General features: G+C 43.4%; 1 protein-coding gene across 1 annotated transcript in view; it reads left to right on the top strand.

Moving 5' to 3' along the window:
* The window catches only part of PDE3A (phosphodiesterase 3A), a gene marked incomplete at its 5' end in the record, with an annotated part of 256,323 nt that overhangs the window by 140,232 nt on the left and 88,472 nt on the right, over window positions 1-27,619 (top strand). Inside the window, one exon of the mRNA XM_084277536.1 lies at window positions 19,814-19,864. Coding sequence (XP_084133662.1) covers window positions 19,814-19,864 — 51 coding nt within the window. The remainder of the gene's footprint in view (window positions 1-19,813; window positions 19,865-27,619) is intronic.

Raw genomic sequence — 27,619 nt, 5'->3', positions numbered from 1 at the left:
CTCTGAGCCAGGTGTGCAGGGCAGGATTGTTAATGCTCTGTTCGTTGGCCATTCAGTGAGCAAATTATTCCAGCAGCAAAAAGAGCAAATTTCTACCTTGCCCTCATTTTTCCACCTATCTCTGTCATTCTCTGTTTATGGGAAAGGGAGTGAGGAGGGAAGGCAAATATTTTCCTGTCTTCCAGGATTGCAGGCAGATGGGAGAGACGTGCCGGTTGCTCCAGTCACAACTCCAGATCTGGTCCTTTACTTTTTAGATTTCACTGTAGCGAGTGCTTCCCTCTTGCCTGTGGTTCCAGCACCATCGTAACACGCAGATGGGAAAAGACATTTTCCCTACAATAAGTGGACACTGATTCAAAACCCCAACTCAAGCAAAACCACTACGGGGAGTCAGACCAGGGTGATAAATTGTGAGGGTGGGCTAGCAGTTTCTCTTTTAAAAACACTGACTTCTCCAAGTAGCTAGCTTTGTTTCTTCTGGGGTAGATGCCTACTCCCTCTGCATCACACACGTGGCCTGTCTTCCGTTTGCGTTTCATCAAAGCACGAAGCGTTCAAAATCAGCCGCAACAACCGGCGGTTGGGCTGTTACAACTGCAGCATTACCGCGAGTAGCGAGGCGCAGAGCAAGAGTAGGGGGAATACAATCATCTAAATACGTGTACTCAGTTTCCCCTCCTGTCCCAAGTGTAAAAACAGCAGGAAGGCCCCCGAGCCCCTTGGAGCAGGAGAGCGAGTTAGAAAGCCCGGATTTCAGCACACCAGTGAAGAGACGAAATTGCAGAGCTCTGAGTGTGATGCGCTGTTTCCTCTCACACCCCCCCACCTCCTCTCCCCTCCGCCAACCTACATTTCTTGGCTCCCGCTGGCTCAGAGGCTGTTGGGGTTGTGACGTAAATGACTCGCAGTGAGTGACCCCCGTGGCAAACCTGTAAAACATTATACGGCATGAATAAGAAGCCTCTTATTAGGTCTGCAGCTGGCGAGATGCAGACATATGGCAGCAAGGATGTTTTGGAAGAAAGGCACGGCTTGACAAAGAACCCAGTCTCCCGATAAAGGTTTATACTGGCACTTTCCTGTGTTTATAATACCATATGCCAGGGGCATGGCCTCTTTTTTCATCATATTGTTGTTTAACTTTTTTCTTAAACCTAATCAGCCCGTCGGTTGAGGAGTCTGAAAAGCAGAAACTTGATATCGATACTATTTTTTCCTTAGATTTCTCCGATTGGAGCTGTCCTGTTGTAACTGCCGAGACTCAAATCTGTTTCATATATAAAGTGAAGTGAGTTTGTCAAGACCAATTGTTAATGTTATGAGAAGGAAGTTTTATTTTTGAGAACATTTGCAGAATAAACTAAATATTGCCTGGGTTTTTTGGTTGGTTTTTGGTTTGGTTTGGTTTTTTCTTGTGTAGATACTCAAGCTCGTTTGCTTGCTTGCTTTTCCCTGTGTTAGTTTATTATTTCAGGAGAGTGTAAGCATGGTTGTTTTCAAGGAGGGTTGCTATTCGAGTGTGCTTTTAAAACTCTTTCCCATGCAGTCTAACAATCTCAGTAGTAAGCTTTTCCTAGATGTAGGCATCTAGTCTCTGGTTTAAGAGCTGCACGGTTTTGCTCTACCACTTACTGGGATAACTGGTGCTTTAAATGATCATCCTTGGCCTTTATTAACCTTTCAGGTTGATTGCTTAGTTAAATCCATATTTACAGTGATAGCCAGAGATATTTTTGGTTAAGCGTAACTGCTGGTTTAGGGTTTTGTTATTTATAAGACAGTGGCCCTTAGGATTTCTAGCTGGGGATCTAGAAGCTGCATAGACCCCAGAGAACTTGCAGTCAAACTGAGTTTTGGCTGGAGGAAAGTTGTACTTTGAACTGTTTTGATACCACCTGGCCCCCATATGATACTCAGAGTATAAAGGCATAGCTCTTACGTTGGGAAATTCATATTCTAAAACGTAGTGAGTTAATTTGCAGGCTACTCTTAAAGCTGCATTCAGTGAAAGTGACTCTGGTTGCTGAGTGGCTGGTACTGTACTGACTGTGTCCTCTTAGGGCTATAAAAATTCTCCAGTAGTACACAGTCACCTTGGTGCAAGTTCTGAGCAGTCAGGAGTTTGTTGGGCTGTGTGCTGGGGTAAAAACTGAAAATAAATGCTTGCAGCTTTGGAAAGACGCTAGTAAAATTAAAAAGGGCAAGAGCTAAAAAGAAGTCTGCATGTTTGTTTGCAATTTTTTTCCTGACTCCTCAAGATACAAGTTAACCTCTTGTCTCATATCTCCTCTACTTCTCAAGTCCTGTAGTTAAATCTGCAGCTGTCTGAAATGCACACACACAAAAATCTGTGTTGAAAAATCCTCGGCAGTAAAATAGCTTCTTTTTCTTGTTACCATATTTTAGTTTCTTTAGCTTTATCTGCCCTGTGGTAGAAAGAGCCTGCATGGTGATAGAGGTCTTCCTAGTTTTAAAGTTGTGTTAAAACTCCTTTGCTCCTCTGCTCTTACGGATTAAATGGCTGAGTTACTGTGGATATTATTTCAAATCCTGGTGGCATCCTGAGTGCCACGCAGGGAGCGTTTAATCATGGCTCTCTGGGAGCGGGTGAGATACCCTACGCAAGCACTAGAGCAGCCCAGAGCGAGAGGCGGAACGACTGGGTGCGCGGAGCGTGGGCGATGCCTTACGCACCCCGTGAACCAAGCGGGCGACTGCGTGCCACTGAGTCACTGCAAGTGTTTCTTGGAATCTTTCTTCACAGACTCATGTCGATCTCGTTGAGTTAAGGGGCTGTTGCTGTCTTCAAGCTAGTTTCTATCCTGTCAGCGGGACAGAAGCTTCCTTCTGGTCTCAGCCAGGATCTGACAAATTAATCCCACCCGGGTACGGCCAGTCCCGTGGCTCTGCCCTCTTCTGAAGCCAAGCTGCTGCTCAGTGTTCTTCCCACGGGGAGTTGGGGACAATTAGAGGAGACTGGTGAAGAAGAATGGAGCAGCTAAATGGCCAATTAATCACTGTCTCTTGCTCTCTCACTTAATTTAGGGATGGATTTTGCATCTCATGATGGCAGGGTGGTCTTTTAAAAAATAAACATAAAAAACCCAAACTAGTAAACACTTTCTCTTCGCTGAGCAGTTAGCTTTATCAACGGGACAAAAGGTTGAGCTGTATGCCCTGTCCCTCCCTGTATTTTTTTTACTTCCCTGGAGAGAAAGCAAAAGGCTCATTGTGGCCCAGTGTGCCCAACGTTATCCCTGTTGGATCACAGAGATTTGGTTGAGCCTGAGCTTTTTCCATAGGTATTATCTAGTAATCATCTCTTTCTGCAGCGATGCCCTGCACTGTGATTAAATGCAGGTTGGTATCTGTAAGGTATTTATTGATTAATAGTTCAAGAATCAGAATACTGGCCAGGTTCTTGTTAAGGGCTGGAGAGGAAATGCATTTCCTCCCTGGTGGGTCTATGTCCCTGTCCAAACACTTCAAACCTTAATCAGAGAGGAAGCCTGTACTTTTATACTGGACAAGTCCTTCCAGCACAGCATTGTCTCCACGCTTGTATCAGAGTGGTTGTTGCGTCCAGCCAGGCGAAGCACACGCCACTGCGCGGGGTGGGCTGGCACTGAGCAGAGTTGCCAGGGTCTCAAAAGCGTGTGATGTACACAGGATGAGTTTGGCTCAAAGTCTGTGTATAAGCAGCATTAGAAAGGCTTTCTGCTGATATCTGTAAAAGTTAAATTCCTCCCTGGTATGAAATCCTGGACCTATGACTCCCCCACACGCAGCAAAACAAAAACAGCCATCTGCTTGCCATGTTCTCAGCACATTTCTGGTTTGGGTTTGTTGTTTGGTTGGGATTTTTTTCCTCCTTTCTTCCAAGAAAGTTGACATCCTGCTTCCAACCCCCTCCTACTAGGAAATTAACTTAAACGGTAGTGAAAATTAAAGGCTCCTACAGGAATAAATGCAGCTGTAATCTGCTTCATCCTGGCTCTGAAGGCAAAATGTAAGGAACCTTTCCTTAGGCCTCAGTCGTGTGAGTCTGCACGTGGCAGGATGTATAGCTGATGCCATCCTGGCAGAAGATGTCTGGAAAGGTGGGAATCAAATAGGAGAATACCCAGCCATAATTCCTGAGTCATTTTGCACCATGTCATGGCTTTGTGTGAGGTAGTGCCAGCTGGTAAGATGAAGTACTAGTGCTCCATTTTAAATTTGGTTTAAGTTTGTATCCCTGGTCTAGCCTGCTGTTTAGCACACATTACTTGGTGGTTGTATGAGCTCCAAGGATATTCCCTCTTCTCTGTCTGCCTCCCATTAAGTAACAAAATTGCAGCAAATGGTTGGCCTAGATATGCTTGCTGAGCTCCTCGCGTTGTAGATCAGACTCTGGCCTCATTCTGTCTTTGCTCTCTGATGTCTACATCCTGTGAAATCTGCTGGGTCCTTCATCCTTACGGCTTTGCTCTTTGTGCTTTGTTACCGTTCCGAACCCAGAGGGACGTTTTTCTGGGCATAAGCATGGCTTGAGCAGCTCACAAGGACCTTGAGTTGCTTGAGTGTACCAGGTCCCTCCTAGGATGTCTGGGCTACTCTGAGCTGATCTACACCAGAAAGCAGTGGGGAAGGAGACCAAGCCTCAGTGTCGTGAGTTCTCCTAGAACCTGAGCCCTCGCAGGCTTGTGAGACATCCCGCAGCAGGGCATCAGGATACCGTGTGAGCTGCTGTTGGATCCTGCTTGTGAGCCTCTCCTGGCTTCCTTCCCCCTGCATTTTCCCCTGTGTGCATCTTGTGCCTCTTGACAGAACAGAGATTGACTGGCCTGCAAGGTCAGAAAATTTGGCTACTCCTTCTAAATTGAGAGCCACCCACTGACCGGATTTGCAAGGAGGACTGTGAAAGCATTTCAGAAAAGATCTCCAAATGTAGCTTTTGTTTTTTCTTTTTTTTTTTTTTTCTCTTCCCAAGCAGAAGAAGCCTGAATATTTTGAGAAATTCTGTGAATGAACCTTCTTTACGACAATAGCAAAAAAGCTGATTTGGTTCAATAAGCCCTTTAAAGCTTGAAGCAACAATGGCATTTTTTTTCCTGACTTCTGGTGTTTATTTGTTGGGTATTTTTTTTTCTTTTAAAATTTGAATTTCAATACCCTGTAGAAAACAAAACTGAAATGCTGTTGTCCCTAGATACTGAAACAGCAGCTCCTGGTGTCTTAGAAATACCTTCTTCACCCTTCCATAGTTGCATCCAAAACCCAATCTGTACTGAATTCAGTTTGTGAAGCATTTCGGTTTTGAAGAAACCTGGCTATAAGTCTTGAACTGGCTGTGTTATTTACTTATATGCAGGTGCTCCGTGTGGAATGAGGAATTACCTCCAGAGGATGTTTCGTATCAGTCTGAAAGCACTTCATAATCAGAGGTGTATTTAATCAAACTTAAAAAATAATCTTTTAGTAAAGCAACACCCTTGTGTATTAGTATGCAAGGACATTAGAGCTATGGTATCCAAATGATGCATTTTTAGCAATCATGCTCTTCAAATAAAAACTTGGCATATATTTGTGCAGCAAGACAGTAGGATTTTTCATGCTGGTCTGTACTGTTGCAATAGCAGGTATTTAGGCAGTGGATAAGCTACTGGGCAAATTTTCGCATGCTTTCTGACCTTTCTAATGCTGGCATTGCCTAGTCTTCTCAAGTAGCAACTGAGATAATTTGGCCCTTGAGATAAAGAAGGAGAGATAAAGTTATTTTTAGTGATGGTTTGCTTCAGTTCTGGCATTTCGTTCTGTCCTGCACATCCTCCTCACAGAGTGGAAGGATGCAGCTTGTTTATTATGTTCTACGTTATCTACTGCGCTGGCTTTTGATACCAGGCAGAGCTGAGGTTTGCCCTTCGACAGCTTTCCCACCACTGCAGGGACAGCCCTCTGTGTTCTGGATCAGCCACAAGTCCTCAGTTTTCAATCCTGGTATTTCATTTCCCCTCCTCCCCACCTCTCCACCGCTTCACAGTCCTAGTAGCTAAAAGCCTCCTTTCTCTCTTAGAGGAAATGTGTTATTATTTATTTATTTGTTCCTTTGTTTTCACTTGAAATGGTGTGGGAAACACTGTCACTCCAGATACAGTCTGTACAGCTGCAGAGAATAAGCGTGTGTGTCTTGTGTAGGCTGGAGTGTTCAGTACCTTGAGAGGCTCTCTATGTTTTCAGCCCATCGTTAGTTCTTTGTGTGGGCTCCACCTGTATTCCCATCCCCTTATCTCTTGATCCTGGGTGATCAATACACTGTGAGATGTTGGTAGCGTTACCCATATGGAGGCTGAACGCTGCTGTTCAGTCACAGCACCAGCAAAGTGTGGCACTGTGAGCTTTTAGTGGGGTGCTGCCCAGGAGCCCCTGTTCTCCTTTGCAGCCATCTCTTGGTGTCCTGCTCCAGACTGCCACTGCGAAGGGCATTCTGTCTCCACCACCAGTCCCCCCGTTCTGTGTGGCTCCTTGGTAAGAACTGGATTTCCTCTCATCATACTGGCTGCACGTAGGCAGCTCCTCAGTCCACCTGGAACTTTTTTTCTTGTTAACCAGCACGGATGTTTCAACATGAACTGTCTTTCCCTGAAAACAAATGAAAGCACCAGTTCCAGGACCACAGTGTTGGGGGAGCAGGGAGGATGTGTGGGAAGAAGAGTACTGGGCTAGAAAAAATATTTAGGATATATACATTTTTATTTATGTTCTGTTCTGTATTTAGGTATGAGAAGGGAAGTTTGAGTGTTCTGGGTTGTTTTTTTTCTTCTGCAGTTCTCTAAAGCTCACAAAGCATCTGATTCTCAGCCTCTATTGCTCTTCCCTGGACCAAGCTTGTTGGTGGCCCTGGTTTCCCTTCAAGGAGCCTTTGTCCTGATGAAGGGACCTACTGAGAGGGCCAAAAGCACGCAGGCACCTGACGTTTAACATGCAGCTGCTTATCTCATGACAACATATTGACTAACAAACGAGGTGAACTGCAAGTAGCCGTGATTTCTCTTTCTGAAAAAGGAATTGCACAGAGAAATTAAAAGTGGAAGAGAAAAAGTACTCTCCAATTCCTGGAGCCTTTGTGGTGAACACTTTCATGCCACAGATGCCTCATGCCACTCGACTGCTTGATGAACAAATCAGAAAGCTTCATGAGAGCATTTTTTTTCCTCCTGGTGTTTCAGCTCATCGTCCCTTCCTCTGGCTGTTCATCTCTGTGTCCACAATCAGAACTGAAGTGGACTCAATGTCTTCAAAGGGAAGGTTCAGTTTGGGTCTGGGGCACAGCTGTTGATTTTTTCATTTTGTTCAAGTCATCTTCTCCAGCTGAAGTCCTTCTGACGGAGTAAAGAGGATTGCAGGGTGCCTGGGTGTGTGGCTGTAGATATGGGGGGGGGGGGGGGGAAATCCATTGGTTTTCCTGTCCTTCCTGTTTCACTTCAGTGCTTTCTTAAAAAAGAAGCTTGTTGATATTTCAAGCTTGTCCTCTTCTTGATATTTAGAGGGCTGAGCAGTTCATTTTCAGAAACAGAGATAAGATCTTCTGATGGCTGAAAATAAGAATAATTCTGTTCCCTGGTGTATGCACTCAACTCACCCAAAAAAGAACTTTGACATAAATAGTTGATCAAAACAAGCCTATGGTCTGATCCCATGAACTGAAGATATTTAGTTGCTATTCCCAGTACTGTGCTGGGTAAGAGACTCTGTGAAATGGAGATAAATCAAGGTTTTTTTCTCACAAAGGTCCTGTCTGAGTTAACAAGTTTGTATGGTGGTCTGGAAGTAAGTGCTTTGGAGGTGGTTGCTACCAAGATTTCTCTGACTTGTAGCTGATGTATAATAGAGGGAGAGACCCAAAGCTGTCTGATGGAGCCTTGGACTAATTGTGCCTGTGTCTCCTGGAACACCAAGCTGGTTCCCAGGCGTAAGAGGAAAAACAAAAGCCAACATTCAGACCACACTGAATTGATGAAAGTGTTGGCAGCATTAGGAAACCAGGATTATATTTGTAATCGATGCAGATCTGGAGATCTTGTTTTTCATAGCCATAGGACCAGATCTACATAGCTGTTCAGCACTTAACAGCATGGGCTTTTTGGGGGGGCATTTTTTGTTGGTTTGAGGTCATTCCTTTGAGGTCAGCCCTTGCAGAACCCGCTCCTCTGCTCTGCCCTGCTCTGCCTTTTTCCTCCTACTCTAAAACACCACCTGGTATATTCATTTACACCAGGACACCCCTGAAATGGGTATATTCTGTGCATCCTTTGCACCATGATAGAGATGGCACCTTTTTGTTTTGGTAGCTAGAAACAGAAGTACCTTTCCATCTGGACTCTCCTTGTGAAGGTGAAGTGATGTATACTCACATCTAGAAAAATAACACTTCTGCTGAATGAAAATGGCATTTCTACACAAGTTGAACATAAGAAGTTGAAATAAAAATATTTTGCTGTCACGCAAGAAAAAGGAACTTAAGTTATACTTTTTGGGGGAAAAAAAAAAAAAGGAAGGGGATGAAGGCATTGTAATGAGATTAATAGAAGGGAAAGCTCGTGTTTCTGGTGGAGTCCTGAACAGCCTCTCGTAAGAGGAGGAAATACTGCTTTTTTTGGTCAAGTTTGTTTTAGAAAACACAACGTGCAAAGTCAGATTATGCAAGAAATAAAAAAGGGGCATGGGGGAACAACACGGGTGGACACACACCCCGGTGTTGGACGGGGTAGTTTCCCCTAGAAAAGAAAGCAGATTTCAGGACTTCATTTTGAATGGGCAGACTTTTTTGACACGCAACATTTTTCTTCTCTTTAACCACAGAAATGCTGCTTAAATTTGTTGAAGCCTGTTTCTGAAAGGCAGACTAGTCAAAATGACATATTTGCAATGAAAGATTCTTCCGCCAAAGAATATTTCAGCAGCTTTTGTGTGACTCAGTTTAACTCAGCCAAACCCGAGGCCCTTAAACAGAGGGGATGGGGCAGCTATTCCTATTCTCACGCCTGTTCCTTTGAGGTCAGCCCTTCCAGAACTGGCTTCACTTCCCTGCTCTGCCTTTCTCCTCCTACTCTGAAACGCCACCTGGTATATTCATTTACCCCGTGACACCCCTGAATAGGGTATATTCTGAGCATCCTTTGCACCATGATGGAGATGGCACCTTCTATGTGCTCTGGTGTTGCGGTTAGCGGTGCTGTGACGCTATGGAAATAGGGCTTGGGTGACCACATGGAATTAAATGCTGGCAGACAGGGTTGCAGGGGAATGTATTTTACACTGTCCCTCTAAGCCAGCACGCGTGGCTTTGTTACTTTGAAAAGAAAAATCCCAGAAGCACAGCTTTTAAAGAGTCCTACCGGTTTAAAAGGCAGGATTTCAAATCACGGAAAAACCTGCAGCCATTCTGAAAAATCCTGTTTTACTTCCAGAAATCTCCACTGAAATTCCTCCCTTTAGAGGGGATGAAGCTGGCTGCCGATTCTCCCCGGTACAGCACAAGCCCGGTATTCATCTCCCTGGCTTCTGCCTGTTTATATCCAGTATCTCTGCAATCCAGATGGGGAAAAGCGCATGTGACAGCGTGTGTGTGTGTGTGATTTGGAGCAGCAGATGGGTGCAAATGACAAACTGTTGCCTGTGGAGGCACCTACCTAGAGATTACTCAGAGTCCTGCCTCTCTTGCATGTTGTTGTTCTATTCCGCACACTGTTATCGAGGAGGGCACTGTCAGGGCTCCCGCGTCCAAAGCTTTACCCAACTCGACAGGGATCCTCTGCAGGCATCCAGATTTCAGTACCTTTCAGTACCGATGCCGGTTTGCGATGTGCCTTCCGTCTAAAGGAAGCGCTGACCGTATTACAAGTTGTTCAGGGAGAAGAGCAAGGTGGGATTGACTTTACGTTTGAATTCCCTAGAAAAGAGAGATCCCGCTTCGGTGTCTCTTTGTTCCCCAAGTGTCCCTGTCACCCTGCATTTCTTGCCCTGTTTGACCTGCCTTCCCTTTTCCTGCTCTTTCTCCGAACATGTTGTGCATAAAGAGAATAGTGATGGGAGGTGAAGTGCTCTGAGAGAGGAGGGGTTGGTGGTTTCTGGTGCAGTCCTACACCGACAGTTCTGGTATTCTCACTGAACAGGCACGCTGTTGCCAACTGGGACAGAACTCTGTGCCTCGGCCAGCAGCATGACTGCAATGGAAATGATGCTGATCACAACAGTGGGGAAATTTGTGGCCCAAATGTATTTTTGGTCAATCACTTAAAACTGGAGGATAGAGAAGTCGCAACTACTTGTGTAAATCACTTCCTGGAACTACTCCCTTTTCAAGTCAGCAGGGTCGTCAGTGCTGTGGTCATGGGTGCACATGTACTTGCAAGCTTTGGTGTCTGACTCACAGCAGTGATTCGAAATCCACGAATTTTGTCATTTCTCAACTTGTGAGTCCGGCCAGCTCTGCTTCAAGGCCTGACTGAGGTACCAAAGCCTTGCCCTGCCATCACTCTGAACTCTGCTCGCTTTGTGGAGCCAGCAAAGCACTGAAGTTTGGTGCCTGTGATCCCTGAAATGTGAGATGGGTGATCCAGTCCTGCTGCTCACTGTCCAGCAATTTGCATGTAAATGTCAGTGTGAAATTATCACGGTGAATTTTCTGTGATAGTTGTTTTCTTTATTCTAAACCATGTGGTTGCAAGGATGAGTGGAGAAGTTCCCTAGTTTGCTGCTGGATAGACATCTGAGCCCCATGTGAGCACCCTGCTGAGGACAGTTGGAGGAGATGCAGGAACTGGGCTGCTTGGGGAAGGGGTGGGTGAAATGTGTCGTTCTGGAAGAAGATCACTGAACTGATTTAATTAGTTCTGTTTCAGAGGATTCATTTTTGCTCGGGTCACTGCTACGTTCATCTATTTGCTTTTTTCCCCCCTCTTAGCAATAGACAAATGCAGGGTGATAATTAATTTGGCAGGTTGATTGAGATTGGGTGGCAGAGAGGGGAGTTTTCCTGGATGAGTGATGAAGCGTTGCTGGTTGAGCTTAAAGTGAATAGTCTGAAATAGAAAGTAGTTAGTATAAAATCCCCCCAAGGGTGTGTTTAAACTGAATGTACTTTGAGTTTTGACATTGAGGTTTTTTAGTGAGCTACCAGTCTCTACAGTGTAATTTTAGGACATTTGCTAGCTAGGATCTAGCTGTTGAAATGTCAGTGCTATTCTTCCACATTGTGAAACCTCAAAACAGGAAAATGGGGTGTTCATGAAAGAAGTAGCAGCTTATTTGTGTGGGTGTCAGGCTGGAACAGGCTTTGGCAAAGTGATGCTCTCTTTGTTTCCAGGCCAACCCTGGAAGCTGAGGCTTCACCTGACCAGACATGATGGGAGTAGTCTCCGTGGGTCAGCCTGCTCTGTGTGCTAGCTTGAGTGAGGCCAAATTCTCAGTATTTTAAAATTTTCATTACTAAATCTCAGCTGTCCCTCACTGTGCTACCATTAAAATTATTGCATTTCAGGAAAATGAGCTGCTGAAACTGTAAGAAATTACGTTCCTGGCTTTCTGCCTCACTGTATTTTTAGCCTCACCGGGGGCTGATTCCTGTAATCACTGTGTTTTGTGTGTCACTCCAGGTGGACATTAAGTGGCCATATTAAAAAACCAAAAGTTTGCTTTTTTCCTTTTCAGTATGCACATACTGAAGATCTGATTTGTTCCAACTACTGGATTCTGTTACTTAGAAAGTTTCCAATTCTGGGGGACAGTGGCACTGGAACCATTACTGGACTTCTCTGACCAAGTGCTTGGGGTTTGGGGATTTGGTCTCTCACCTTCTACCCCCTTCCTTTTGTAAGTGATGCTTAGCTCTAGGGAGAGGTTTTGGGTGGATGGCTATGGCGGGACACCATCCTGCACGCACAAGGGAAAATACAATGGGGACTGAAGCAAGTGACGCTTCACAGCTACCCCCGTCGCTGTGGCTCAGTTCCCTTGCAGAGGAATCACTTCTGAAGGTAAAATGTCTGGGAAAACCTCAACGCTTACTCAGTCCTAAGGGGTTTTTTCTGCCGAGACTGCCAGTAAGGATGTCACTTTGACAGGGGTTTTGTTTTTTGGTTTTGGGTTGTTTTTTTTTTTTTCCTGTGAGGTAGACACATACCCACTGGGAATTGAATTGGGAAATTCCTATTTTTATGCAGACTTCCAGAGAGTGGTCAGCTGTGAGATTACTGCACTTACTGAACTAATTAGATTAAGTTGTCTTCCATATGACCTTTCGTGCTTTGTGTTAGTATTGTGGGTGATTCAACTGCAATCAGAGCTTGACAGAAAAATCCCTTGAAAGTTTTCCTGCTCTTTCAGTGGGGTTTTTAATTGCTGTGTGAAAAGACATCCCTTGTATATTCATAGGACTATACTTTCTTTTCTTTAAAAAAGAGGCCCTCCTGATAACCAGCTGAAAAGAGTGTGTGTCCCCTCTTTGAGGCTTCTGTTGAGTAACTGTAGAAAGTGCAAGTACCGTATTTGAAACTAGAATCTCTGGAAGGATGGAAAGCGAGAGGAAAACTATGCCCTGAAGAGAGAATGATATTGGTAGCATATATTGCAGAGCAGATCTTTTTAAAAAACACCTTTAAAAAGTGACTAGTGGGCTTTAGGTATCTGAAGCTGATTTCGGACTCTGCTGACTCTGTGTGCTGCAGCAGCTAGCGAGTTTATCCCGGCTGTGCCAGGCGCGATGCTGTGACTGGGGTTCTTAATGCACAGTTAATGATTCCCAATGGAAAAAGAGCAAATAAGCTTTCTCACTTTTTCTAGGAACTTAATTACAATAGAATGGACTTGACTGTGTAGCTTTGAAATCTAGGAACTTAATGTGTCTACTGTGAATAGCAAGCAAGGTTGAAATAGCCATTTTCTTCTTTTTAACAATCTATTTTTATTCTTTCGTCAGCTTTTTGGGAGTCTTGGTATTGCTGTGTTGTCCTCTACCAAGGAATCTTCTTCCCTAGGTTACTGTCTTTAAATTAACAGCCATGGCCAAGGTGGGAGGATATCAGAGTACCTGTGCCCACATTTATTTTTTTTTATCTCATGAGTATGGATATTCTTTTCTATAGCTTTGGTTTTCATGATCAGGCTCAGAATGGGAAAGCGAGTAGATGGAAAATCTGGTGAACACTTTTGCTTGTTGAATGCTAATCTACCAGATCAAGATACCTATCATTAATCCAGTAGATCAGTTTAAGGAAATAAGAAATCTCTTCATGATCATTTTTTTCAACGATTTATTATTTGTTTTATCAATTTATTCTGGAAGTATTTAAAATATCCAGGTTAAGGTAAAACTAATAACTTAGGAAGCCTTTCCTAAAAGAAATCTGCAAGTGGCTCTTTGTGTGACATTCGGCTTTGGGGATCACTGAAGAATAAGACGATTTTCTTCAAAGAAAAACTGACCAAAAAACTTAAAAAACAACAAAACCAAAAAAGCCCCCCAGCCCTTTTCTGTATTTTAATACAGCTCTGCCTCTGAAACCCATTGTTTAAAATCCTGGTTTGTGTGTGAAAGATTAGGACCTGAGAAATTCAATGGTAGGACTGAAAATAAGTCTAAACCTGTAGGGATTTGTTTTACTACTGTCATCTGTTTAAGTAGTTGTGACAAAAATGTATATAAATCCAGATACAGGGTGTGGAGGTGGTTATTTCCCTGCTTTTTCTTTTTCCCACCTACACTTCTTCTATTTCCTAGCACCTTCACGCTATCTAAAGTTAAACCTGCTCATTTCAAGAAGTGGCATGGAGCAAAAGGGGCACAACAGTTGTCTGCAAACCCACCAGTGCCAGTTTGCTGTGCTGCGTACCTTTGTGCCTCCTGCCCCTGTGCAAGGGAGCCAGAAGAAGTCAGATGCAGTTTATTGTCTGGAAATACTCTAAAAGGCCATATGCTGCCATGAGAAAAGTCCTCAAAAATGTAGTCTCTCTCTTGCCGTCTCACCCAGCGCCAGATATGATCTCATTCCTTTTATTCCTCTGGAGCTGAGTCCCTGGGTAAGTGCTCGGGACGGTTTCTTCAGCTGCAGGAGAGACATTGGTGCCCTTCAGGTTGTCCTGTGCCGCAGTGCCCGTTTGCCTCCCCTCAGCCTTACCTCGCTGAGCACCCTGTTTTCTCAGTTTCCCTCTGCCACAGCAGCTCAGTATCATGTTCCGTGTCTCAACGGAGTATCTGCCTAATTGTGGGTGGGTTTGCCCTGTTCTCCATAACCTCTGGTCATGCTGTGAGAGCGCTGTAGGGGTGGAGGGGACAGCTTCTTCCGAGGCTTCCAGCTTCACCAGGGTACCAGCTTCAGAGGGTTTAGCTCCATCCCTGCACGGGGCTTGTCGTGCAGGGAGGCCGTTTGCTGTAGCTCTTCTCCAGACCCATCGCTCTACCTCGCTGCCCCGGCCTCCAGTTCAAAGCAATGCCCAGTGCCAAAGCACGTCTGCCTGTGCCTCAGTTAGCAAACCTGACCTCTGCCTCCAGCTCTTGTCCAGCAGCCCACAAACCTTTGAAACAACTTAGTTGATTAGGAAGCAACTGAAAGGCTCTTACACACACCCGCAACCCACCCAATCTATTAATTTAGTTAGTTTGGGTGGGGAGGGGGGGGTGTTTTGGGTTTTTTAACCAGTCTCAAATTGGGTGCTGACCTTCATGATTTGCAAGTCCCCAGCACGCTGGGAGCTTCTGGGTGGAGAGTTTCCTCGCCACTAATTGAGCCGCCAGAGGCTGTGCTGGGGCGAGCGTGCAGCTCTCCTATCTGGCTGAACAGCGCAGCTCTGACATCTCGTGCTTTACCCTGACCCCGGGAGTTGGCGAGTGGTTGTGGAAAAGGGATTGTTTTTCCAAATGTTGGAGCGCTTTGCTGTCTGTGTGTCACAGCCTACACGTGCCTGTGTATGATCGTGCTCATCGCGCAGTGAGGAAGACGTCTCTGGCTCTTTGGCTGCCTGCGGGGCAAGCTGCAGCTGTGCTGGCTGATGGAGAAGGTGGGCAGTGCAGCCGTGTGGTTTCTCCCCTGTTACAGTATGGGGATCTGGCAGAGCCAAAGCCCTGCAGCTACAGCCTGCTTACCTTCTCCTGCTGGTGGTGTCCATACCAGAAATGCACTCCCCAAGTCAGTAGAGTCAGTAAATGACCTTGTTTATCTTGATTACTGTGAAAGTGCAGGGAATAGTCTGTCAGATAGAAGGAGTCCTACTCTAAATGGCATGTGCAGAAAACCCCTGCTAGCTGCTGTGTGACCTGGTTCCTGCGTGTTTGTAAAAAGAAATGTTTCTTCTAATATATAATCAAAGAAATAATTTGTGCGTTTTTGTTACTCAAGAAGAAATTTATCGGGAACAGTTTGTGCCAGCATGCTGGTAACAAACAGTTTCTTTTTTACCAGTGGAAATACAACCCTGACTGGAGCAGAGCTAATACCCATTCAGTCAGAGAATACGTATCATACTGTGCCCCATTCAGCACAAGCAGTAAGGCGGCAGTGTCAGAGAACTCAACAGTGAGACACTGTTCCACATCCTCAACATGCCCATTCAACAAAATCTCTTCCAAAGAGGGAAGATGTTGTGCTGGGGTTTAAATACAGGCTCTGCTATTTTGGTGAAGGTTGAAACCAGGTGACAGCCACATCGGATGCTTCTATATAGCTCTGCTGGATATGGATTCCCAAATATATGCAAACTTCAAGGGCAAGGTCCTGACACATGCATTTGGACTATGTGGACCTACTTCAGTCTGTTTGAGTCACATTTACTAGCTTTTGTGAGTTGTGGCTGATTGAGCTCGCCTTTGTCATCACTGTCTAATTCTTTTTATAACTGTAAAAGTGTTGTGTATGTGTAAATATGTATCTAAATGCAATTCCAGAGTAGTAGACCATAATCTGACCAGAATTAGAATAGTCTCCGAATTGATTTAAAGTCTTTTATTAAACACAAAGCATAACTGCTTCATTGGTCCTCTTAAGTACTTACCATGAAAAGATCTGCTCATTCTCTCTAATGAAACTGCACTAACCATTGTATCTGCTTAAACACAAAAATCCCTGTGGTTTCAAAATGCCGTTGCGTTCTGCTATGGAGGACTCCTTCCCTTTCCTCAGAACATACATGGGACTATTCATATTCTAGAGGTTGGGGGGTTTTCCTGCTCATGCACAGTTGTGGAGGTCTTTATAATAAGGTTATGCCTTTTTGGTTTCTGAGGTGGTTTTTGGGTTTGGCTGGGTTTTCTTCAGGCATGGCATAGTTAGCAGTATTTCTGGTTCAGGGGCATCTAAATAAATAAATAAATACCCCCAAACACGGGGCCAGAAAAGATGATTTAAGGGAAAAACAAGACCTAGAAGCAGCTAAAAAGGTTTGAATTGTCATTCTTTACTTTCCATCTTTTTATGTATTTAGATCTTTTATGATATGTGGGCATCACATTTTCCTGCAGTTCTCCTAGCACTAAGGAGTCCTAGAATTATGATTTATGAATTTTAATGAAAGTTGAGATTATTATGTAATCATATGCTGGGGCTTTAATTAAATCACCAAAGAGGAGAAGAATTGTATTTAGAGAGGCGAGAGCTGAAGATGCTGATTTTTGTTCTACTTTGGCATGGGTATCTCAGATATCTAATGCAGAAAGTCCCTGATGCCATTCCTTACTCCTTTGCAGGTATTATTACATCAGTGAGCATCTGGTTTACATTTAAAATTTTCTTTTACAGCCATGAGGCCCAGAGGCTTCAGAGTGTTTATAGCAAAGGCCTGAGATTTAGAGCACAGTCTACCACTCTACGTGTTCAGAGCACGCCAGCCCCGTTTCCCTTCTCTTTTTCTCTGTGGGGCTGTGATTTTGTTATTAGGGTCTTCTCCATTCTCACCTCTTCTTCCATTCACAGCCTCACACTCCACTGGGCTGGGGGAGGCTGTTTTCCCTGGGGACCTGTTAGTCAATTAGTTAGGGTAGAGCGAGCCAGTTGGCATCTGTGAAGCCCGTGGTGTTTTTGTGCATTCTTGAACGTGCAAGAGTTGTTGCTGAAAGCTGCCTTCATCTTCAAGTGTTAAACCTGTCAGAGCTGGGTCTCCAGGACAGCTGTAGAAGAGATGTTAAGTAGATGCTTTCCTTCTGAGAGAGCTGCATGGGAGTTTGATTTTGGTTTTATCCCTACTTTTCTGCTGCTGGTACACTCAGCCTCTGCAGCCTGGTAGTAGGAACGATAAAGGAGTTGGTTAGTGTGAGGCTCTTTCCTGTCACTCTGGTCCAAGTCAACTCAGAGTAATTTTTAGAGAAGGTGATGAGGTCTGAAACAAGCCCTTCGGTTAGTGACAAACATAAATCTCTCTGCTCCAAATGCATTTTTGTTTCTGTGTGTCTTTTTTCATGCAACCACCAATTAGACATCTTGTTTTCTTCTGATTACGGAAGGCTGACTCAGACTCGAGTGGATTTATGCATTCTCTTATGTTTCTGACTGGGTTTTTTTTCATCTTCCAGTTTCTGTGAAGCTTGTTGAATTTGTGATTTCCAAGCTCCCTGATAGGTCAGGCATACTCACTGCCCTCCCTTTCTTTTTTTTCTCCTCTCCCCTATCATACTGAAGCACTTGCTGTTTGTCCATTGAAAGAAGCTCTTCCCCAGGCTCAGAAGTCACCTAGCACTGTGTGGCTTGAGCTAAAACGTCTCGTACTGAGGCCATCGTCTCTCTGTGGGATGTTGGCCTGGCAGAGGTTTTGTTACAGCTGCCTCTCTACCTCTTTAGTTTTCTGTCCTAGAGCTTGGGGCCCTTTTGTAGTTGTGATATACTTTTTATATCTCTTACTATGCTGGGAGTCAGAGGTGGTGAGACACATGCTAAATTGAAGTTGTCTTTAGCCAAGTAAATGAAGAAAGCTTTCATCGCTTCCTCACAAGGCATAGGGGCTGAGGGACTGAAGCTGAAGAGGTTTTCTTGGTTCAGAGTAGCAAGAGCCATGGAGGAAGCACATGTATGAGGGTTTTGGCAGAGGTTCTGCAAAGCACATAACCTTTGGTAGATGCATCTCTCGGTAGCTTTTTGCATGCTGGTTATTTACTGAGAGGCCAGCTTTCATAAACATCAAAGCTCAGTTTCATACAGTAATGAGCAAACATAACAGTATGGAGAAACAAACAGGGAAACCTGGCACAGGCAGTGTTTCCACCAACGGTGTGTGGAAAGAGGAAGTAATTACACTAAAACCAGGAGGTCAGTCATGAGGCTGCATCACGTAAAACAGCCGTGTGACATCGGGGATCTCTGGTGCTGTTCTGCCTGTGGGGGTTGTCTCCAGCTATTAATTACGATCACCTACCCCTGTAACTTAAATGAAGGGGGCCTTGGAGAAGGAAAGGATAAGTAGGAACAGTTGAAGGCAAAGATAAATTTTTTGTATTGAAGTGTATGTGGCTTTTCTCATTTTTCAAATCTCTTTTCTTGGGATGAGTGTTCTGAAAGCATGTTCTGCAGTGAGCATAGGTTGTAAATCTCACTGCCTACCTCTGACCCGGGAGAAGGCATTTCCTTTGGGAAAGAATGTTGGGAGGGAAAAAAGAGCAAGAAAATATTCGTGCTTGTAAGTCACTGCATGTCACGCTGACCCTTTTATCTTTCATTCACGTATTTTTGTACTTGCATTAAGCTCTGCTCATACGAGGAAGAAAAAGCCTTACCCACAGAGAGCCTGGAGTAGCTGTGTGAAAGAACCAGCTGTCTCCCAGGCTGGAACACAGGCCAGCCAAGCCTGAGAGGCAGGATTAGCAGCGGTAGCAGCCTCGTCTGTGCTGCACTGCTCAGGCTCCATTGGAGCCGTGACTGGGCACTCCCTGGTGGCTTTTGAGGGAGGTATGAGGATAGCCCATAATTTGCCCATAATCTTCAGATATGTGGAGAGGTAACAAAGCCTACTGGGTATTCTCTCTCTGCTTTTTTTTTTTTTTTTTTGTCCCCCACCATGACATACGAGGAAAGAGCTGCTGCATGCAAATTGTATGGTGCTTAAAGAAAGATTATGCCTGCCTGTGTCAGCATACAGTTTTGAAATACAGTAGAAAAAAAGAGAAGACTTTTTTCTGGAGCCCCTCTGTACCATCTAATCCCTAACCACTTGACTCACAACATGGTCTCCTGCAGGGTTGCAGAGAAGATGTGAGAGCTGAATTTGGGCTGTAATTAATGCTTGCCTGCTCCTTAACTTGAGGAGCTGTATACCACCACAAATCCAAATTTCCACAAGAACCCATCATCTCTAAACTCTCCGTTTTCCTCTGCAATGCAATGACTCCACCTGTTTTCCTTTAGAGGGTGTACCTCTACTTTTTTATTACATGGGGAATAATTCAGTGGTGAGGCAGTCTTCCAGCTGTTGTAAACTTTCATACCTGGTAATAAACCAAGCATTGCTATTTAATCTAATGTCCCCCAGTTTAGCGAATCTCCTTGCTGATCTATCATTTCTTCTTTTACCAGGTCAGTATTAAACATTTGGCTTAAGCTGAACTTAATGGCTTTGGGAATTTTATTGGCGTGAGCAGTGTTGTGATGCTAGATGTGTTTTGGCTCTGAATATAAAGGTACAAAGTTACAGTAACAACTCCCAAGTCTTCTCACCCTCATTACAAACCTGAAAGCTGTGTGAAGCAAACCTGTGTTTTCAAAGACAATGTGTAATGGATACAAAAGCATGAATGTTTTGATTAAAGCCAAGAAGTGCAATTTTTCACTTACCTGTGCTTTTCTTTGTTTTTCAGCTCATGGGGCATTCTGAATGGGATCACAAGCGAGGACCCAGAGGCTCACAGGTCAGTTGCTCGGTACTTTTTGTTTGATTTTGGCTTTTTGTAAGTTTGAGGTATTGAAGCAGGTTTTCCATTTGAGATTGGCAAAGTTGTTCATTTTGTTAGTATTTGCAAGATTGAATACGGGGGAAAAAAGCATAAAACCATGACAGCCTTCATTAATATAATTTTTGAGCTGTAATCCAAATAGTTGATCCAGACAGAGCCGAGTCAAGCAACAGAAAGTTTCTTTCAGTAGCAGTAAGATGGATTAGTTGTACTGAGAAAGTGTTTCTTATTCAGCTGTCTCCGTCAGGATATCAAAGGAATGAAATTTCAAATAATGCATATATGGTTTGGTGGTTGCTTTTCTTTCTTTTAAACCTGAAAAACTTGTAAAACTTGGATGGCCCTCTCACCTTGTTCAGTAATAAAGGGATTAGTGGTGTTGGAACTGTGCAGGGAGGTGCTGCAAAGCCACATGTAGCTACTGGTTTGCTCTTGACACAGCACTGAAAGGAAGCTACACGAATAATGTTAATGGCATCATTTTTAAATTATCTCTAGAATTAGGGTTGCTGCAAAGAAGACATTGTTGCCAGTATTGATGTTCAGGAATTTTCCTGCTTGGGTAAAGCAGTCTATCCTATCTGGTGTTGAAATTTTATTAATACATTATTAGGGGCCTGGTATTTTGGAATTATTTTATCTTCAGGGGAAGGATTTTCATATGAATATGACCATCTGTGTCTAAATCTATAACAAACAGGCTTTGCTGCCGTGGAGCTACATGTTTGCAACCTTAATCTCAGTAGGGTGGTTCCTAGTTTAACCTTCACAATGGCACTTGTGAAAATCCCTGGAGTATCTGCATTCTGCTACTTGTTTTAATACACAAGATTTTCTATTTTTAATGCAAAATCAATTTGTTAAGGTTTGCTATTTTGCCCTTATTGTTGCAGAATTCTGGGTTTTTTTCTGAAGTTTTCCAAGCTTTTGTCTTGCATTTCATTTGAAAACCAATCTTGACATTTGCAGGAAAATTCAGCATTTCATTAAACAGTTAAACCTATCTTAGATAGGTTGCAGGTCGGATTTTTTTCAGGTGACAGTCATTTCAAAAATATTAAAAAAACAGAAAGTAAGCCAGTTTTCAAAGGAAACTGAGGAATTTCAGAAATCAGGGAAATCCTTTCGCACAAGGTGAGACCTGCTCAGTACATAACCTCTCCTCCCTCCTCTGGTGCGCTAGTTGGTCATGCTGTGCTCTTCTGCTCCAAAGAGCGGAAGGCAAATGGGCCTCCTCCAAACTACCACTGAGAGGAAGGCAGTCGCTTGAAGGACTCTTATTTGCATCATTGCAAATCTTCATCTAACGTTTGCATGCCTATGAAAAAGTGGGCAGCCTTTTGCACGCTCTGAACCATGCCCAGCAGGCCTAATGCTTTGCCTGTGGGCAGCAAAACATTTAGAGGAGGCTGGCTGGGGTGTATTTGAAGTCTGCAGTGGTGTTGCGTCAGAGGCTGAGGCCTAAGTCCCCTTCAGTTCCTCATACCTGATACATCCTGTTGGCTTCGTGCCTCGTTGCTTGCAGGGCTTCTTGGCGTCGTCTAGACATTTTTCAAGGTTTACAGCTAGCCAATAAGAAATGTTAGAGAAAGGGGGTTAGGTGGGAGGTAGGTGGTAGATTTTAAATTAAACAGTAAGACGGATTCAGCTGACTATCAAAAAATGTGTCTTGCTGCAGAAAATTCAACTTGGTCTGTTTAATAGAGCCTTTTTGAGTTTTCTGAAGAAGTAAACTCATGGGATGAAGTAGCTGCCAAATTATTTGTTCTCAAGAGGCTACAGTTTCTTCCAAGAAGGGCTCCAAAGAAATTAATATATTGAGTGATTTCTCTCTTTCACCCCTTCCTCTGAATAAGGAGGGCTGGCGTGACATGGCCTAATTTCAAAGGAAGACTTCCTGTGGGCATTAACTCAGTTGCTGCAGATGCTGATCTATATAGAGTGCAAGTAAAACCATTTGTGGGGTATTGTTAGGGAAGGTTGTAGTTGGGCAAATAACTGGTTGCTGAACCATATAGATTAAGTCCTCTACGTTTCAGTAGAGGCTGACAAAGAGATGATTGTGAGAAGTCCATAAAATTTTCCTCTATCTTTCCATGAACATTTTTGTTCCATCCTTGTGTGATGTTTTAGATATTCCATCACCATTTTGTATTTAAAAAAAAAATAAAAATTGAGAAGTTCAGTGGTATTCTCTGTAGGGCAGCCTGCAGTTGTTTCAACCTTTTCTGAAGGATATTATTGAATTATTAAAAACATCATTCTAGAAAACTCTGTATAAGATCTTCATGTAGAAGACTACCGCTGGTATTTTTTGTAGGCAGAATGTCTTGTTTTGGTTTTTTAATCAAAATAAGCAAAAATACTTCAACCCTGAGAGTGTTCCTTCAAAACAGCATAAAATCTGCATCTGTAAGTTTTCCTTTAAAGAGCAGTGAGGTGTTTCCTTCTAAATCCAATTAAAAAGAAGTGCATAGTTTTAATCAGTTTCCTCCTGTTAAGTACCCTTTAATTTAACTTTTGCTGTATATAGGTGTTCTTCAAAGCTTCTAGAAAGCTAGTTGTTATAAAATCTTGGAAGAACCTTGCAAAACTAACAATCACTGTGTACCACAGAAATGTTAAAGGTTCTTGAATAGGGTGAGAAAAGACAATGACCCAAGGTCTCTGATTACAGTGTGGTATCCTAGTTCCCAGTCACAAGAAGCAAGGAAGGAATGTTTCATTAAGAGGAAGAAAATAAGGCTGTTACTCCATTGTAGCCTCAGACTCTCTCTTTTACATGGCTCAAAAATTACTTTGATAGGAATAGAGTTAAACCTGATTTCACTAGTTCCTTGAAAGGTTAGGAGGTTCTGATTTTTACATCTAATAAAAAAAGAACTGGTTTTATCTCTTATGATTCAGTTGCATCGTTGCTGATTTGTGTCCTTAATAAACACAGCCTTTGTTAAACAAAGTCTTCCTTAAATTTGAGTCATCTGTTAGGTGTACTTCTGCAAATCTAATACATAAAGTGTTTTCAAGATGGACTGACCTGATGGATTTGCCAGGGTTGTTGACAGTGTTTCGGGCTTTCCTCCATCAGAGGACTTGGGAGGAGAGGTCTCTCCTAGCCAGTGGTAGCCTGCACTGCTTGGGCAAGCAGCGAGAGAGAAAGAAGGGGTTTAAACTTTTGTTATTGGGAGCCAATTTTTCAGTGATTTTTTAATTCTTACGGAGTAAAGTGAAGAAAGCAGGAAGGCAGATCTTAGAAAGCTGCCTGTGTCTGTCAGCGTTAGTGATGTCACTTGTGAGAAAAGGAAGTGGAACCACTGGTTTGCCATAACATAAAACTAAAATCTGCAAACAAACCCATAAAATTATTCTGCTGTTGTGGTTTAAGCCCCAGCCAGCAGCCAAATACCCTGCAGCCACTTGTTTACTCCTCACCTCTCCCAGTGGGAGCGAAAAGGTAAAATTCATGGGTTAGGACAAAGACAGGTTAATAGGACAGTGACACAAAAGGAAAGTAACAACAATAATACTTAGAAAAGAATTTACGAAGCAGGTGATACACAATGGAGTTTGATCACCACCTGGAGACCAGTGTGCAGTGTCCCCAAGCAGCGACCCCCTCCTCCCTGGCCAGCCCACTTCGTATACTGAACATGATGTCAAGCAGTATGGAATACCCCTGTGGCTAGTTGGGTCAGCTGTACTGGCTGCATCCTCTCCCAGCTTTTTGGGAAAATTAACTATTCTAGCAAAAAACCCAGGGCATCTACCAAGACTCTTTAAAGTCCTTTAAGATTTTTCTTTGAGAACTAGTAGGTTTTTTTATGGTGTGTATTGAAACACGAGAGGAAACTACTACAGTACATGTGACACTTATTAATGACACGCTTGGAAAATATGCTCCTTTTCTGCATGTGGGAGTTAAATGCGAAGTGATGTAGTTACAGGTAGTGATGGATGTCAAGTGAAATACACTGAGGCTTATGGGAATTTCTGTTTGCGGGAGTTTGTCTCCTGATAAGCATCTGCAATTCAATAAAATGTAAATGGGACAAGTAAAAAACTCTTTAACTTACTCCTGACTTCCATACCAACACCACGCTCCCTTTTTTATGGGTAACACGCACATATATGTTATGTGTGTATGTTGTAAGGATTACTTTTCTTTTAGAATAATTCTACTATTAAGGCTACTGTAATTAGAGTGAATTATAGGTTGCCTTACAAAAAGCAATGAGGTCCTGGCTACCTTTTTGTTTGTTTTTTACCTTCTTTTTTTCATCTCACTTCCTACTGGAAATGCCTGATGCAGAGCACTTGCTCTCTGGATTTGATATTATGCAGAAAGTGCAAAGTGAATTTCATTGAGTTCCGTGCTTAATTTTTTAAATTAATACAGGTTAGGATTTAGGCATGGAACTCCAAAATTGAGTTCTGAGCTAAAGAAATTCTTAAATGTTTGGGAATGTTTAACCCACCTAAAGAAACCTCTTTCAAATATGCACATGCAATTTGTAAACCCACATCACCTCACTAATGTGAGGGGGAAATACTCATACCCATTTCTGATATCAGTACGTGCCACAAGAAAATGTGACTCTGCTAGTCACTTCATCCTTGGCATATTATCCCTCTGCAGAAAAAAATATGCAAACAATATTTCAGTTACTCCACTAAAAGGTAATACTTGATGGTTCAAAGATTTTTCAGGTGGAACCCACGGCACGCTTTGTGCACATGTTGTGATGAGGGACCTTGAACGTGTGGGCGTTATTTGTTTCTCTGTCATGAAGACTTGTTTGGCTTGCTGAAGATGTAGGCGTAGCCCCAGGAGTCAGTGGAATCGAGCGATCGTTCCTCCAGCATTATAAAATGATGATAACCAGGAGAGAAACACAGAGGTCCAGCGTTTTTAATTCTCTTTAAATATAAAAGCTCTCAATTATATATCTGAGGTGCTGCATTTTACCCCTCCAGTTCCTAAGCAACAGCTATTTTCAGATTGAGTGCGTCTGGTGTTGTCTACCTACTTCATGCTTTTGTGAGGTGATTCGTCAGCGAGAGCTAGGCTTTTCAGTGCCTCGCCTGGCTCCCTTTGTCGTGCCACGACCAGGAGACGGAGGCTGCAGAGGAGCGGGAGAAGCTTGCACCTAAGCCGGTCCCAGCCTGGCGGCTTGCGGAAGCCTGTGTGCTCCGGGGAGCCCTGCCACCTGCAGCAATGAAGCACCCGAGTCAGAAATAAGGTTCTTGACGCTGGTTTCGGAGGAGCCCTTTTCTGGAGTGTGGAGAAACCTCTAGAGCAGATTCAAAATCATGAGCCGGAAATCTCTGTACTTGCTGAAGCGTAGGTGGGAGTCGATTCCCGCTACTGACCAGGTACTGTGCTCTGGTGAATCTGTCGTGTCACTGTCTTCCCTTGCCATGCCACTGTGAAGAGATTTAGGGTGATTTAACGGTGGTGGCTGGAGTCCTCCGCATACCGTGCGAACCAGCTGGCTGTTGCTTGTCATCTCCATGGTGAATAGTGCAAAGTGTTGGTGAAGCCAGTTTGGCAAAAGCATGTGATTGTGAATGCGGAGGTGCCATGACAGCACACTAATGCAGGCTTAAGTAACCGACAGGCTCTCCCTGTCTCAAAAAAGTGAGACACTTCTAAAGGCTTTAGGATTATTTTAATCTGGCTGAGGAAAAGTGTGGTCTACTGCCGATGGGTTCCTCAGTACCTGTCTTGGTTGCATGTCGTATCTCACATGCATGTATGTATGAAATCACTGATTACAGGTAGATATAATGCATTGGCGGAACCTCAGCTTTTTCAGCATCATCTTGGTTGATGCATCTTTTGAAGTGTGTTCACGCGGGTGAGAGTGAAGCAGATGTAAACAAGATGGACCAGATGTAGCAAGAAAACTGTGGGATGCTGTTGAGAGGAATGGTCGTCACCCTCAGTAGGACTAAGATGTGATGAATGGGAGCACAGTTAGTACATTTTCTGCTTCTTGCTCCAGGCACTCCAGGGTCCTGTGATTTTTCCCTATATCTTACTCGGGATGTAAAGACACTGAAAGAAACAATTCTAGAAGTAATACCGAAAGGAGAGTGGAGTTAGGAGCTTATTACATGTTCTAACTGAGTTTTCTCTTTATAAAGTGGTTGACTGTGAAGGACTGCCTTTATCAGTGGGAGAGAGGAAATTTGGGAAAAAATTCTTCAACAGAAAGGATGGACTGCAGAAATACTTCCTAGTTTTTGAGGAGGATTCTCCTGTGCCCTTTTCATAGGAGTGGGAAGAGAAGAGCAGATTACTTGCCATATTTTAGAGAGTTGTAGATTTTTAAAAGCTGAATTAGAACACTGTGAATATCTAGAGATCTCAGGCACATTGCTAGTCAAAAAATAACATGCTGTCACATCAGTCCTTTAACATTTTCTTGTTAAATAATAATATGCCTTATATATGTGTTTGTGTGTGTGGATGTGTGACAACTCTTAATTTAAAGGCTTCAAGTGAATAATAATCCACCATATTCCCTGATGCTTTCCAATTTTTATGTTATCTTTCTTTAATATAATGCATTCTTGTTTTACTTTTTCTAATTTAGATCTCCCATCAGTTTGCCACATCTCTGTATGCCAAATTTAAACAGCCCTCTTTCAGGTTATAATTCTACTTTGGTTTGCTAATATTCGAGCTAGCTGAAATACGAAGTTGCAAAAGAATCAACTCTCTAGTAATTTGCAATTAAAAATTCACACAAAAAATAATAAGGCAGTGTTGATGAGTGCAGTTTCATGGTATTGAAATAGAATTGAATTGATCCAGTTCAATCAGGCATTCTTAAATCTCTTGGTGAAAGAGGGGTAAATAAATGCTTTGTTATGAAATGAGTCATTTGCCATCTTGTTTCTCTTAGGAAGATGTGGGGAGACCAGTGTTGTTCAAAGGAAAGCTGCATTTCAGCTTCTTGGCTTCCTTCCTCTGACATAAATGCAGATCCTTGGCTTATTATGAACAAATATTTGACCAGCCAGGGATCCCTGTTGTTGCATTTAGATTGCTTACCAGTTCACTTTCCCACTGTTGCTTTTTCCTTGTAATCACTCTAACCCTGATGGTGCATTGCATCATACCGTGTTACAGTGTGATGTATCTGTAAGCATTCCTCACCCAGGTGTGAGGTGTGCTCAGCTGTACCGAGCTCTGCATCCTTTTCATCATCAGTCCCTCAGTGCCTCTGCAGGGTTTTAAAAAGAGAAAAGGAAGTTTCCTTGACCCATCTACCACTTTGGGAGAAGTGAGACTGTGAGTGACACACGTAGATGGAATTGACTTGAGCATCATGCAAACCTGCAAGGAGTGTTAATGGGTGAAATAAAGGAGGGAAGATGGTGTTCATCCTCAAACACAGAGCTGTTTCTCTGGCTGTTCGTACTGTGCTGGGTGGCACGGGTGCAGTGGGGCTGCTCTGTCTGTCCTCCCCCTTGCTCAGCAGTGCCTCAGGTGACAATCACAGAGAGGCGACTTCTTGAGCATTTCAGACTGATCCCATTCATAGGATTGTATAAAAATAATGGCTCTGCCTTTTGGTGCAAATCCGTTATTTAGTTCTAAAAGGGACTCACTAGCTTACTGTGTTCTAGGCGAACCTAGAGGAAACGGTATTATATTTCAGCAGTAAGTAGTAACATTGTAGGTTATTGCTCTGTCCAGAG

The sequence above is a fragment of the Gallinula chloropus genome (assembly GCF_964237585.1).
Source record: "Gallinula chloropus genome assembly, chromosome: 1".
Classification (NCBI taxonomy): domain Eukaryota; kingdom Metazoa; phylum Chordata; class Aves; order Gruiformes; family Rallidae; genus Gallinula; species Gallinula chloropus.
This window is presented reverse-complemented; position numbering and strand designations above follow the sequence as displayed.